Below are 15,034 nucleotides of genomic sequence, written 5' to 3'. Positions count from 1 at the left end.
GTTTGTTTGTTTTGGTGTTTTTTTTTTTCCTTTGTTTTTGTTGTTGTTTTTCCATTCTCTTGTTACTGGTGAACACAGATGAAGACAGGACATTCAGGACAGACAGCCCTCTGGTTTGACCCATTTCTGACACTCACAATTAGCAGACACTACTGGGAACAGAAGCTGTAAAGCAAAAAAAAAAAAAAAAAAAACCACAACACAACCCAAAACCCTAAAAAAAACCCAAAAAACAAAAACAAAACCCCCACCCCCAAAACCACAAAAAAGCAACCAAAACCTTCTTTCACCACAGTGAAAATCATGAAAATTCTGGGATGGGAGATATCAAGAGAAGTTATGTCACTGATTTCACTGAAGCCAGAATTTCACCTTGGAAGGCTGGGCCTTATGGAGAAATTTTTAGGCCACCTTCAAGGGGCCATTATGTAAATAACGGTTAAATGGAAAATCTGATAGGGCATGAACAGCAAGTAACACACTGGACATAAGTTAGACCAAGTATTAGTATGTATTTATGCACAAGAATAAAAACAGCTTTACAAGTTGAATTGGAAATTTAAACAGAGGAAGTTTAACAGCTTTTGTATATTATATTAAATAACCAAAACACCTTTTTCCAAAATTGGTAAAGAATAAATAATATAATTTACAATATGGTACAAAAAATAATCAGTAAGGACAGGCATTCTGCTTTATACATACACTATATAGGTATATTTATAATCTATAAAACAAATTCACATCTCAAACAAGCCAGAAACCTTAGATGATATGGCTTAACTATTATTAAAAGAAACAGCATTAAATTTTGCTGCCAGAACCATAAGCTCTAAAGCAGTTATCATGTTTCAATAATTAATGATAACTTATTGCCGTAGTGCTTGTCAAGGTTTCACTTAGTTAACATTTACAAATTGCTGTGAAATTAAGAGATTCAAAGGTTTGAAAAGGTTAAAAAAAAGTGCAGTACTTTCCTTATAAATGCATCCAAAGTCTGAGTGTAAAAAACAAAATGCAACTTAATGTCTACTCTGGGATCTGTGGAGTCAGTAAATGAGATGTCTTTGTAGATTAATTTGATCCAAGACATTTAATTCAATTTAGAAATATAAAGACATGTATCAAAAAAAGGCATAACAATGTCATATTAAAAACAATCACTATTCCTATGCTTAGTAGATTTAGTGATAAAGGATAAAATTAATTGTATGGGTAATCAGGATGCAACACTCAGCAGAAAACCCAGTTAGCACACACATGTACATACGGGTAGATCTAACTCTTAGGATGTAGTACTGCTTTTCACCCAGACTATGATGACAATAAATACTGAATTTTCTGCCATTCACCTTGCTGAACTACTCAGAACTTCCTTATTACACATAGTCACTAAACCAACGTGGGGAAAGCTTATAGCAATTAATATTAGAACTGGAGGTTGTTAGTGTCCATTTGTCCTCTCCAACCACCCCAAGAAGCTACAGAGCTAACAAAGTCACACATACCTCAAAAACAATCCTGTGTGCATTTTAGTGTAACTTGCTTGAATGTTTGCTTACGATAGGCTGACATTGTTACACATACGGATTTTGTTACTTCTGTTGGAGAAGCTGAAATAATTAAAATTGGAAAAGCTTCGTGTTTTACAAAAAAAATAAATATATACACACACATAAGCATATATATGTACATGTGTGTGTGTGTATATATATATCTGTATGTGTATGTGTATACAACCCTCCCCCCAGTTTTTCGCTTAGCAGTCTTAGGCACAAACTGATTATGATTAGCATTGTAAAGCACATTCACCTAAAATCTAGAGCTGGTGGAATCAGAGGTGTGTTTAAGTGACCTTTCACATAACAAGGATAACAAATTCTGCATCAATTCAAAATTGCCACAATGATCTAAATTATTTTAAAGTTTTTCCCTGATAAGACTAACTTGTCCTGAAAGGGCTTTATTATTAAATTGCAGTTTGCAAAGCATTACATTTCTGAAATAAAATGCTGATCCATAATGACAGCTTTTAAGAGGCTGATGCCAAACACGTTTCTAACCACAAAATTCTGAATGTTGAATTGACCTCTGTCTTTTCCATTTTGCTACTACTTGGTGCTCCAACTCTACTTGCAAACATTCAGAACAAAGTTTTCTGATCTCATGGCATCACTAAAAATAGCCACCATGCTGACTTTATTCTGCAATTCTTTTATTCCCCTATGGCAACTGAACGTGCTAAGAAAGGGCAGCTTGACAGCTCCCTGTATCACGTGGCAGAAAGTCTTCAGAGATCTTGATGAAGTGCTCAGCCATATGGATGCAGCAACACTGGCACTTATTCTAGGCAACCTAAGACTCAAAACCAGTGTCACATCCACTCCATTACCAGCATGGGTAAAGAAGATGAACTGTTTGTCAAGCTACCTAAATACAATAGAGACCGTCAAATTGATCTTTCAGTATTTAGAAATTTGACAATGCGAGTTCATTGTTTTTTTTTGTGTTTTTTTTTTTTTTTTTTAAATACAGTACTTGATTAGAATGTATCACATCTCCTCCAGCACATCCTGTAACCCATGATCACAGCAGGAGCCCTCTAACTTTTGTCTTGCAAGTCTGAAGGATTTTTGGAGGTACAGCAAATAGGATAATCAGCATTACTAATGTAAGAAGCCAAAACCAAGAGGAAACAATCTGGGGAAAACTGAAGCAAATACAGCTCAACTCGAAGTAAAACTTGAAAGTTTTAGAGGGAGTCACTCTTAAGATTAATGGGTATTCTCTCCATACCAAGAATGAATGCTCAAAACGATAGTCCTCAGCATTAATCTTTCTTCAACTTTTTATATTCTAGGTTTACATGATTTCCTGCATCAGAATTCTCAAACAAGGCTCTGTAAGAATAATGGAAGAGAAATATTGACAGGAGGACTTAATATCCCACATGATGTGCAGTTAGAACAGGAAGTTAGACTACAGGTATGAAATCTCCCCTTCTAGTCATATTTGTTTTCTTGCTAGTAATACGAGTTTGCCTCTCTGTTGGGAACACCCAATGCACTAATGCTGGTTTTACACAGCTGTATGGTTCCTATGTCAAAGCGGAGAATGTAGCAACCTGATAGGTGGGATCTTGGGAATGTCATCCAAATCTCACTACTCTGAGTGAAATCAGGAAGGTTGCTCTGAGCCACAGAAAAGATATATCAGAAAACTTGTTACATTTTCTCTTAATGACAGAAAGTATAAGGCAAACTATATAGCAGTTAAAAAAAATAATCTACATAAAGCAGGGTAAAGTGACTGGGAAAACAGCAAATCCAATCAGTGCATCATGAGCAAAGTTACAAGGAGAAACTCCCAGTCAAATGCCTTGTAAAAGTAGCTAAAGGCAGGTAGAACTACATCCACCAAGTATAGTGCAAGTTGGGAAAATGAACCCCTGATAATAGCCTAAGAGATTGAGAAGTTTTGTTTATTTATTAATAATAAAAAGTTGAGGTTTACATAGAACTAGCCCCTTTGATAAGTTCAGAGCTACTTAAAATAGCCAAGGGACATCCTCTTACTGGAGAAGCAGACAAGTGCTTAAAAAAGGGGCACAATAAAGGTATTCTCTCTCATGACCAGTAGGAAAGGAAATAGGAAAAGTGTCCTGAGTTTTAAAGGTAAAATTGACAACCAGCTCTAGAGAAAGTAACTTTATATTCCTTTGAACCTGCTGGTATCAGGATCTGGGTCTTTCAAATACTAAAACACTAACATTAAATGCACAGGGATTTAGTAGAGTGAGTGCCAGATCCACTAGTGCCTGGGAGTGACTATAATGAAAGTACCCTGAGGTACTACAGAGCACCTGGAATTCACAGAACAAGGAGGAAATAAGGAAGGACTAAGGGATTAAGCTAGGACTTGACACCTCTCCTCTTCATGACACAAAAGAGATCTCAACAACTTTAGCATTAACATATGATTTGGTTTTATACATTAAGATATTCTTTCCTATTTCCTCTCCCAGGTAAATCCTCAATTTTTGTGAAGATGGCAATATATACAGGTTTCCAGCAAAGCCAAAACTAATTACAACAAAGCTTTCATAGTGATTCCAGTAAGCTCTTCTGCAGTGTTTCCTGACTTATAAAGCAACCTTTCTTCAGGGAAGCAAGAAAGCACTCTCCCAGCTAACGGGATGAACCGTGCAATGTGGTGAAGTATCTCAAAGGTGGACAATCTGAGTGCAGTCAGGATGATGATGATTGTGATGTGTGATGGGGTTTAAAAATAGAGGAAACTCCCCAAGGATACGTGCAGTCTGGGAGTATGGTGAATCAGAGCTTCCCTACAAAACAAAAAAGTGAGTACGTGTCCCTGCTGGAATGGTCAAACAACAAAACATAGCCAAGGAAACAGAACGGTCTATAAAAACACAGCATCGTAGAGTTGCAGCGCCTTTGAAGAGAGTGCAAGAATCTTCAGTTTGACTGACTGATAAAAAGAGTGCCAATTAGGTCATGTCAAGATGCAAAATGGTTCTGATACCCACCCCCACCCTTCCTCCTCCTCCACTTCAATGTGGATCACAAATCATAGCATTTTGATTACTACACAAAAAATAATTCATGTAGGGGAGCATCTGGCAATACCCCTCCCTGCTTGAGCTTCTTGCTTAGGCCATTCCAAAGTACAAGTCCAGGACTGTCCCATAAACCTGACATCTTCTATCACTGATGCAAGTGACACACCAGTTCCTGTAATAACTATTCCATGTTTTGTTGTTCCCAGCATATTGCACATTCCAGGACTTGCAAGTACTTCTTCAGACCTTTGAAGACAATGCTTTTCTTTTAGAAAGAAGTGTACAAGATAAGGACAAGTGAGCCTCAGCCGCTTTTCTACAACCTGCCGTTGCCATGATCCAGCGCTGCAAGCTCCAACTTTAGCTGAACGGTCTACACCAACCTGCTGGTCTCATACACTCACTGTGAGAGATCCCCAATTGGGGGACCACCACCTCCTCCATCAAACAGAATTTCCCTGCGGGTTGGCTCAGGTATTGATAGTTCCTGGGCAAGGTCATTAAAACGAGATATGTAATCTATGCTGTTCTCATTCATCATGCAAGCCAGCTGGGAATCCACCACCTAGAAGAGACGTGAGAGGAAAAAAGAGCTACATGTCAGTGGAAATTTCAGATAATTGTTTAGGTTGGAAGGGACATCTTGAGATCATTTTGTCCAACCATCCTGCTCAAGCATCTAGAACAGGTTGCCCTGGACCTTATCCGGCCAGGTGTTGAATTATCTTCGTAAATGGAGATCCCACAACCTCTCTGGGCAAACTGTTTCACTGTTTGACCGCTCTCACATTAAAAACATTTTCTTATATTCAGGTGGAATTTCATATTTCAATTTGTGCCCTGCTACCTCTTGTCCTGAGAAGGGTTTGGCTCCCTCATCTTCATTCCCAGCCTTTCCTCATATGAAAGATACACTTTATCTCAGTTAGAGAACAGCTTTTATCCATGGCTAAATTAAAGCTTCTAAAAAAAAAAAAAAAACCAACCCAAAACTTAGAGTCTCAATGGGCTTAACCTGTCTAGCCTTAATTCAGCGTTAAGGTGCATTAGTAGATCCGCTGTACGAAAACTCTATAGGTATTACCTCTAACATAATAACTGCATTTGTAAATAAAACTTGATTCTGCAGGACACTAAAAGGCCTTTCAAAATTCTCCCATCTTTAGAGCCATTTTTAAATGATACTTGCTTCCTCTGAAGACTCCCACACAAACCCACATCTGCCACAACAGCTGCTTTGGTGTGCCTAAAATGGTGGCTTACCCCATTTTCTTCTGAAGGCAGTTTGTAAGATCAAGGGCTTCAATGTCACTCCAAATCTACACAAATACATTATCATATATTCCTTTAATTAACACATAGCCTGACAGATTCTCACCATGAAGAAAGCAGAACCTTCATATTTATGCCAGGAAGTGGAGCTGTGTGTGGAGCCTGAAGCTGCTAGAGGCACATTAAAACAGCATGAGCTTGCTGCAGTTTCTGGTTACAAGGCCTGCACAGAACCTCCTCATCCAAATCCAAAGGGCAATGGAATAATGACATTTTTTTGCCATCAGGGCAAGCCCCCACAAAGTCACAGTGTACCCGACGTTACACTGTGTCAACAACTATAAACTGTAGGATAACTAAGATTGGAAGGGACCTGAAAAGATCTCTAGTTCAACCTCCTGATCAAAGCTGGGTCACCTAGGAGAACAGGCGAGCTTACTTGGGGCTTTATCCATGTTAGTAGTAAAAAGCTCTGAAGACAGACGCTGCACAACATCTCTGGGCAACCTGTTCCACTGCCTGTCTTCAGAGTGAAAAGGTTTTTCTTTGTATGTAGTCATAACCTTTCTCAATTCAACTTTTGCCTGTTCCTTCCACAATGCATCATCACTCTGTGAAAGGCCTGGCTACATCTTCTTGATGACCTCCCTGAAATTACTGGCAGGCAGTTAGGTCCCTCCCATCCTGAAGCCTTCTCCAGACTGAACAAGCCCAGCACCATCATCCTTTCCTCACAGACAGGTGCTTCAGCCCCCTAATCGTCCTGGTGGCCCTTGGCTGAACTTGCTTCAGTTTATCTATGTCTTCCTTGTACTAGGTGCTCAAAACTGGTCACAGTATTGTAGACATGGTCTCACAGCTGTTGAGTAGAGTGAAATAACCATCACTTTGTTCGATCCACTGGCTATGCTCCTGTTAAAACAGCCTATGACACTGTTGGTCATCTGCCACCAAACATCCTGGGCCACGTTCAGCTTTCTGGCTCTCGAGATGCTCACGTACTTCTCAGCAGAGCTGTGTCCTAAACAGTCAGTCTCCAGCCTGTACTGCTGTTGGGGTTATTCTTTCCTGAGGGCAGGACTTTACATTTGTCCTTGCTGAATTCCATAATGTTCCCAGCAGCTCATTCCTCCAGTATGTCTCTGTCCCTCTGAAAGGGAGCTCTGTCCTCAAGTGTATAGAAGCCTTAATAACTGCTGCTCTTTACCGCTTCAAAGATTTCTAAACAGAAGGATAATTCTACAAACAGAGAAGATAACTCAGCAGCACAGGACCTTCTGCCATCCTCTCAGGTAACTTAGTATTAACCATTTCCTGCTTCTTCCTTCTGGACCTATTTATTTTTTCTACCAGTCCTCCAAGTGTACTGTAGCTGCATCAGTATTAACCTTTATCTCATCTTTAGTATTTTCAATTCCTGCTCTACAAAGCAGGACATACAAAACAGAAGGATTACAATTCCCTCTGTCAAAACAAAGATATGTCCAATAAAGTAAACATCACCTGCGCCAGAAAAAAGAACCTGGGTCGAACGTGCTCACAATAGCTTCTTGCACCAGCTCTGGTGCTGTATACCCTCAACTCATTTTACATCTTTCTGTTAAGACTATAACCCTGTTTTCCTAAGCTAAAGTGTAGATCTCAACACCTCTTTGCCTTAAGTATCTCAGGAAGGTATGACAGACAATATAAAATAACACTGCGCTAAAAAAAAAGGAAGCAAACAGCTGAATGTAATTTGATGACATACCTCTGCTACATCTGCCAGAGACCGTGACACAAAAGAATCCCGTGAGTTTCCATCCAGAAGGCTGGGTCCCAGTAAGGAGGTGCCACTGGTAGTCCCAACAGGAGTTGGCAACATTTTTCGTCCCTTCTCGGGGGAGATGAAACTTGCTATAAAGGACAGGCACATCAGTAAGTCACTGCACTGAATGTTTGCAATTAGGAGGATAAAGAGAAGGACTATGAAAATGGAGGACAGATATTTATTTCTTCTTTCTCTTAAAAATTATGTGTCACCAGCATGAACACCATCAGCACACTGCTAAGAGTACAGAGACTAATTACAGTGGCCCCATTAAATATTAATTAAAAAAACCAACCAAACCCCAAACAAACCCAGTGATCTCATGTCTTTGAGATTATGCTCACCAAGCACAGAACGAAGCCTATTTTTCCAACAACAGCAGAGCCAAGGGCATCTTTTCATTTTGTCAGAACAGCCAAAATGTCTCAACCTAACTGATGAGTCAGGCTCCAAACAGACTACAAAGAACTGCCAAGGAATTATTTGTCCCAAGGTATGGGCCCCAATCTAGCAACAGGATCTTTTCAGGAACAGACTTGTAAAGAGAAAGGAAATGTATTCAAGGCAACACTGTTGAAATGAAAGTAATACAGGAAGAATTCTACAAACCTCCTATCGGGTTTATGATTTTCCAAAGGATTCACTTCTAATAAACAGCACTTTTTTTTTTTTTTTTGAAAGGAAAGAGCTTTTTTGTTGCAATTCTATGCATACTGACACTTACAAAACAAGCTGCTGAGAGATGAGTCTGTGGAGTCATTGGGGTACCACTGGGGATCATGGCTGGGAGATGCAATCCAGTTCTGTTGAGGACTACTGGATGGGGATGGAAGACTTTTGGAGCTGTCACTGCCATTCAGCTTTGCAGGTGAGAGAGAAACACCTTCACCTGTAAGTCAATGTCAGGAATCACTGACTGAGTCAATGAGGTAAAGTTACAAGACACTGCACTAATTTATGTTCAGAAAACAACAACAACAAAAAAAACCCTGCCTACACATGCAAGAAAATAAAGGCAAGGTACATAATTTTATTTCAAACAGATATTAAAAAAAATAAATCAGAAAACCAAGAACTGCTTCCTGAAAGAGTTTCTGCTGACATGTAAGATGACAGGGATTTTTTTTTTTTTAAGTTAATAGGAAGACTTTAGCTAAGCTCAGACTTACTGTATTGACCAGAGCTGATAGCTATTTCAATGATAGAATCACTGATTTGAGTGGCAGGTTCTCCTTGAGAAAGCACATCTTCAGGTGGTCCAGGAAGAGAAATATCCAAGAGAGCAGAAACATTGGGAGGAGAGAGCCGGGTACTGGAAGCCTCTGATGAGGGAAGTGGAGAGGTGGAAAGACCATTTTGGAGGGGAGTCTTGGACAGTTCTGACAGAGAAAGGACTGATGTGCCCTGTTACAAAAAACAGAGTTAACTGTTCATAAATTTATGGAGGACTTGTAAATCTGTCCAAAAAGCAACAGCTTAGATCCTAAGCATCAGAATAAAATCAGACTTTAAAGGGGAGGGAAAAAAAAAAAAAAGAGAGAGAAAAGATTAATAATTCAACAGATAATATTATTAAAATTGTAGGAATATATTATTTATATAATAGATTTCTATTATTTTAATGAAAAATATCTGTAAGCATGAACAAATATGCTTCAGCCCATATCCTGCCAAATCATCTGAAAAAATATGGGCCTGTAACATTCCAAAGAAAATTTAATACAGCCTACATATCAGAAACAAGCATAATAAAATTAACATGATTTTGATGAACCTACAAGATAGTTCTTAAGTATTAATTTGCCTTTGTATAGGCAAAAACCCTGTAACTTCTTGAAGAGTACATAAATATTTTAAACTGCTAACTTACTCCTCTTCACAACCAGACTGCCCAAAACTCAACTGATCTTTCTTAAGGAGTCTTGTATTAGTACCTCATCATAGAAATGTTTGTGACTTTTTTCTGATTTAGTATATATATACAAAGCTGTCCTGAGAGCCATAACCAGAACCTAAGGCCCCATTCCCATGGGTAAATGCCTAGTAGGTTCACATCCTATCATCTGTACTATAAAAAAAATCTTCCTCTCCTTTATGCTCTCCAATCAAATTAATTTGACCTTTTTTGCATGTACCTGTCACAGGAAGGGTGGAACATGCTTCACTGAAAAAAATAAAAGCCTGTATTTTGAGGCTTAAGTATCTAACACAAGGTCCTGGATCTCACTGCAAAAGGAAGGTGGGGATAGGATGAAAATACTCTTACAACTTGGGTGCCGCCACAGTTACTTTTTAAGTATCTACATCTTATTGGATCCAGCAAAAAGAGTAATTCTCTGAAGAGGATGCTGGCATTACAATCACACTTTTAGTCTCAGTATTCCTCCTTCAGCAACACACAAGCAGCAGGACTACCAATTGATGAAATCTTTCTTTGTCATGTCTAAAATACACATGTATGATACAGCAAAGCAAGTATCAACTCCTCTACTGTACCAAGAAATATGTAAAACCTGTTTGTCCTTCAGAAGTCAGAAACCATCAGCTTTGCTTTGCTTTCACAGAGAACAGCACCCACAGAAATTTAAGCAGCTTTCCTAAATTTCTTCAGATGCTACAGATTTCAATTCCCACAAAATAGTACCAAAGGTGCACAGTTACCTGGGAACAAGGGGATTTTAATTAGTAATACCAGTGGTGTTTTCAGAACATTACCTATTTCATACAACTGTTCTTTCAACACATACTCTACCTGGAAACCATCAGGAACTGTCTCCTGCTCATGCCGTGTTGGTAGGCTGATGAATGGAACACGACACCCAGGGCCTGAGCTCTAGAGGCACAACAGAAACCATGTGAGTGACAAATGTTTACACAAGATGCTGCAAATATAGCTGGAGAGGTAACAGACAAATGCATATCAATATTTATGCACGTTCCTTCTACATGTCATGCCTTTCAAAATCATCCATCAACTCCCTGAGAAAATAACACGGACTAACATGTATTTGGGTCTCAATGAAAGAAACAGCAAGGAAAAATCAAAGTTTACATTCCAAATACATCTCTAAAAGTCTGTGTTTTGCCCCAGATTCCTTCCTGATTTATTGTCTATTGAAAAGCTGCTGTTTATTTTCAAGCCCAGATTTCTGGACAGGCAACTTCAACAATCTCACAGCTGAAAGCTATTCTACAGAATGGAAATCTGTTCAATGTGGTGATGATTGTATCCCTCAACTCCAAAATACATCCTATACAACAAAGATTAGGTTTGCCATGATAAGTGTCTAATAGCAAGCTCCAGGAGAAAGCTCACTGAAGAGTCAATAACACAGCTTTTTTATACAGTGGAAGAGCAAGACGCTTTACTTTAAAAAGCATGCTGAGGAGACTCTGACCTCTACAGTGGTGATGGAGCCTCCGTTCTGATGCGCTGCTGTTGACTCCTGCCCTGTTACCACCGTGGTCACTCCATCTGGTGACAATGGAGACACACCTGACAAACCATCTGCATCCAGGATAGGCATAGGGCTACCAGGGATAATACCAGCACTTTTAGCTGCCAAGTCAATAGCACCTATTGTGGAACAAAAAAAGCAAAGAACACATTACAAGACTTTTCTTCAGGAAGTTACTTTGTTGCAACTCATCTAAAAGATGGGTTTTTTTTTTAAATTACCCAGAGTCAAAACTTAACACATGCAAAAAGCAAAAATGGTAATTATCTGATTAGCTCTATCAGCTGTTCCTCTTCACAAAGTATAACATTTCTTTCCACTAAAACGTTTAATTTTTCTGCCCTGTTCCAACATGTTATCAGGTATATCAAAACAGTTTAGAGAAACATATCAGTTCTCCCTGACTGGCTTCTCCTTCTATTTTTTTTTTCTTTTCTGTCCTGCAAATTTTTAAGTATTTGGTTATGCAATTTCTGGAAATTTCCTATGGTTTACTAGATGAGCTCTAAAAACAACATAGCCTTATTTTGCCTCTAGCAGCCATTTAGACTCAACATAAAAAACTTACGTTGTTGCAGGGTCAACCTTACCCCGGTATTTTAAAATCCACTTAAAACATCTGAATGTCTTCTTGTTACAGAGAATCTTCTAAGTAAAACAGAGGCAGTTATTGTTTTCACCTCACTAATCATTCTAATTATGGGACCCATTCTTTTGTTGCAAGACCATATTTGCTTCGGGTACACTGGCACGTTTTTTTCCTGCAGAATTCATAATCCCATGTTAGCAGATAAGCTACTTATAATTTCCTTTCAAATGTGTCACAACCCCTTTTCAAAGTGGTCTTACAACAAAACATCACAAAAGTGGTCAACTTTGGTTGCAAATTCTAACCCCTTGCTTTGCCCACAGGTCAGACACAGCAAAGGAACCTAGTTCAGATTGTCACACCACTGACTGCTCCCTTTCTGCAGTCACACAAAGCCACGGAAATTAAGGTATCATTAACCCAGCTGTCTTCTTTAACTTCCAAAGGCACTAAAGATTTTACCTAGGGAACAGAAACCAACAATTTAACATCATACAGATCACAACAGACTGATTCTCATTCTGTTTAAGGAATTACTTACTAGACAGATGGTTGGTTGCCTGTGTTGGAAGAACTTTGGGCACAATTGGACGAGAAACAGCAGCTTTAGTCAGTGAGGACTGGATTGGCCGAAAAGAACCTCTCCCTAGGACGAAGGATTAAATAACTCTCAAGCAATTGAAATCTAACATCTTTTAAAGCAGAACACAACACAGATCAATGGAAGCAAACAAATTCCGAACAGTAGCAAGCTCTGGGAATGCAAGTAGTGGAGGTGACTAAAGAGACTTGAAGTAGTAATGCAAGCTAACCAGCGCCTTATCACAAAAATGAAACAGCAGGTGTTGCTGTGTTACTGAAGCTGCTTTCATTATTTTCAGTGAAGATAACCTTTAAGGCCTCATGCTGATTTTGAGACTTAAACCGAGACTGGGGATCACCTGTACTACCATCGTTCTCAAGAGTGTATCAGTAGAAAAGGACAAATGGGCAGTATATTGATTACACCATCTGAAATTTAAACAGTATCCCAGGTGCCAGGAAAAGTCCATTATAAAACCCAGACAAATGATTACACCCTACAGAAAAAAAAAATTTCTTATCTAAGTAACTTATTCAAAAATTTTGTCTCCTTATAGAGAACTCCTTACTATTCCCTGCTTTCAATACTGAGAAATGGAAGAAAAAAATTTCTATCATAATCATGACTTGCATAACAAAGATCCAAGAGAACACTCCCATCATCCTGCAGGAAGTGACTCAAGCAACTGTTCTGTGGTTTTGAAAGGATATTTTCCTCTTTTTAATACTTATTCCTTTATGCAGTTTTAAGGGACACTTTCCAGTCCATCTCATGGTGGCATTAAAGTTATAGAAAATATGCTGACTCACCTGTAATGGATGAGTTGGATAAGATAGAAAAAGAACAGACATGCTGGGACGGATTTCCAGATGGCCTGGGAAGCAGTGTTCTCTACGTGAGGGAAACAACAATAAACCAAAACATATTTAAACACAGAAGAGAGGGTAAAGTTCATCTTCTAAGGTACAGAAGTTCATGATACCTTCCAGAATAAGCAGAGTATTTACATGGCATGACTGTCATGCAACAGACACAGCAATAAGGTTTGTGTAATCTTGAGAAAGGAGCTACAGGTAGGAATCATGTTTTCTCTGTAAACTATTATAAGGGAACATTTCCACATGGGACAATTCTCAGATAAATGCTAATTACAACTATATTCCTTTCTGATTATACTTGTAATAATTTTCAAATCTCCCACAGAATTACAGCAGTGATCTTAAGGATCTAGTCTGTGTGCAAACTGATATTCTATTACAATTAAATGAGTGGGAATTAATGAGGCAGTGTGCTAAATTTGTGTGTGTGGCAGGGATTCTGGTAGCGGGGGAGGGGGCTACAGCAGTGGCCCCTGTGAGAAGCTTCTCAAAGCCCCGGGTTCCAAGTCAGACCCACCTCTGGCCAGGGCTGAGCCAATTAGTGACAGTGGCTGCACCTCTGTGATAAAGTATTTAAGAAGGGGAACCTGGAAGGAGGAGTTAGACTTGTGAGGAGGAACTGCATCTATGTGAATACTGAGGTTAGTGGAAGGAAGGAGAAGGAAGCGGGGAAGGTGCACTGGAGCAGAGAGCCCCCCTGTATTGCATGGTGAAACGGCAGGGCCACCCCCCCTGCCACCCACAGAGGTCACCAGTGGAGCAGAGGCCGACCTGCGGCCTGTGGATGAGCCCAGCCGGAGGAGGTGGCTGCACCTGAAGTAGGACGTGACTCTGTGGGAAGAAGCAACCCCTGCTGTTATAGTTCAGTGCTTGGAGGACTGCAACATTTGGGGGCAACTCAGGCTGGAGCAGCTCAGGAAATGCTGTGGCCCATGGGAGGGACTCAAGTTGCAGAAAGTTTGTGGGGAAAAAGTTTGTGGAGGACTGTCTCCTCTGAGAGTGGAACCAGACTGGAACAAGGGGAGAATGCCAGAAGTTCCCCTTTTCCCCCTGCCCTAAGGTGGAAGAAGCAGCAGAACTGACTGCACTCCTCAATTCCCTGGGCCCCGCACCACTAGGGCAGGGATGAGACAGAGAAATCAGGAGCAAAGCTGAGCCTGGTAAGAAAGGAGGGGTGGAAGAAGGTGTTTTCAAGATGTGGTAATGCTCCTCACTCTCCTACTCTGTTAAATGTTGTTGTTAGTGTCTGTACTACATTGATGTTCTTTTTTCTTCTCCTAACGAGCCTGTCTTTTGCCTGTGACCGTAATGGGTGAGTCATAACTCCCTGTCCTTATCTCGATGTCTGAACCATTTGCTTAATTTTCTCCTTCCCAGCTCTGGGGGTGAAGGGGTGAGTGAAGAGCTGAATGGCACTCAATTGCCCTCTGAGCTCAAACCACGACAGGAGGTATGTAGTTGGGAGCTCTTAAAACAAACAGAATTGCATAGACCAGAATATCTCAGAACCAAAAAATAGCATGTACCTAATTTCTAGGTCTTCTACTCTTATACAGAGCAGAAGAGACAAAAAGGTATACTGACACCTGGTAGCTTGTTTTCCCCAAACAAATTTCCATTATTTAGGTTTTAGATTTCTGGTATGTTCTCCACGTGCCTGTGGTTTCACAGTGGCACATACTGTTTTGCTGAGTTATGAGAGTAGTCTAAAGGAGGTTAATGACTGCCCACCACCAAAGTTCCATGACAACAGGCTACCTCTTCCATACCTCTCTCTGCAAGTCCCATTTTTTTCCAGAAATCACTGTTCTTTTAAGTAGCGTTATGTTTTATTTAACTACCTACCCAAGTTTAACAGCCAT

General features: G+C 39.8%; 1 protein-coding gene across 3 annotated transcripts in view; it reads right to left on the bottom strand.

Annotated features, from left to right (window-relative positions):
* Positions 1-492: 492 nt before the first annotated feature.
* CRAMP1 (cramped chromatin regulator homolog 1) overlaps positions 493-15,034 on the bottom strand; it is a 50,479-nt gene continuing 35,937 nt past the window's right edge. For all 3 annotated transcript variants that reach the window (XM_032985894.2, XM_042798612.1, XM_042798613.1), the window contains exons 14-21: positions 13,104-13,185; positions 12,253-12,357; positions 11,063-11,241; positions 10,417-10,497; positions 8,834-9,068; positions 8,389-8,553; positions 7,605-7,750; positions 493-5,147 (exon numbers count right to left, since the gene is read on the bottom strand). In XM_032985894.2, the coding sequence (XP_032841785.2) occupies positions 4,983-5,147; positions 7,605-7,750; positions 8,389-8,553; positions 8,834-9,068; positions 10,417-10,497; positions 11,063-11,241; positions 12,253-12,357; positions 13,104-13,185 (1,158 nt within the window). In that variant the 3' untranslated portion in view covers positions 493-4,982. The remainder of the gene's footprint in view (positions 5,148-7,604; positions 7,751-8,388; positions 8,554-8,833; positions 9,069-10,416; positions 10,498-11,062; positions 11,242-12,252; positions 12,358-13,103; positions 13,186-15,034) is intronic.

This window comes from Tyto alba, unplaced genomic scaffold (assembly GCF_018691265.1).
Source record: "Tyto alba isolate M040663 unplaced genomic scaffold, T.alba_DEE_v4.0 Super-Scaffold_28, whole genome shotgun sequence".
Taxonomy (NCBI): Eukaryota; Metazoa; Chordata; class Aves; order Strigiformes; family Tytonidae; genus Tyto; species Tyto alba.
This window is presented reverse-complemented; position numbering and strand designations above follow the sequence as displayed.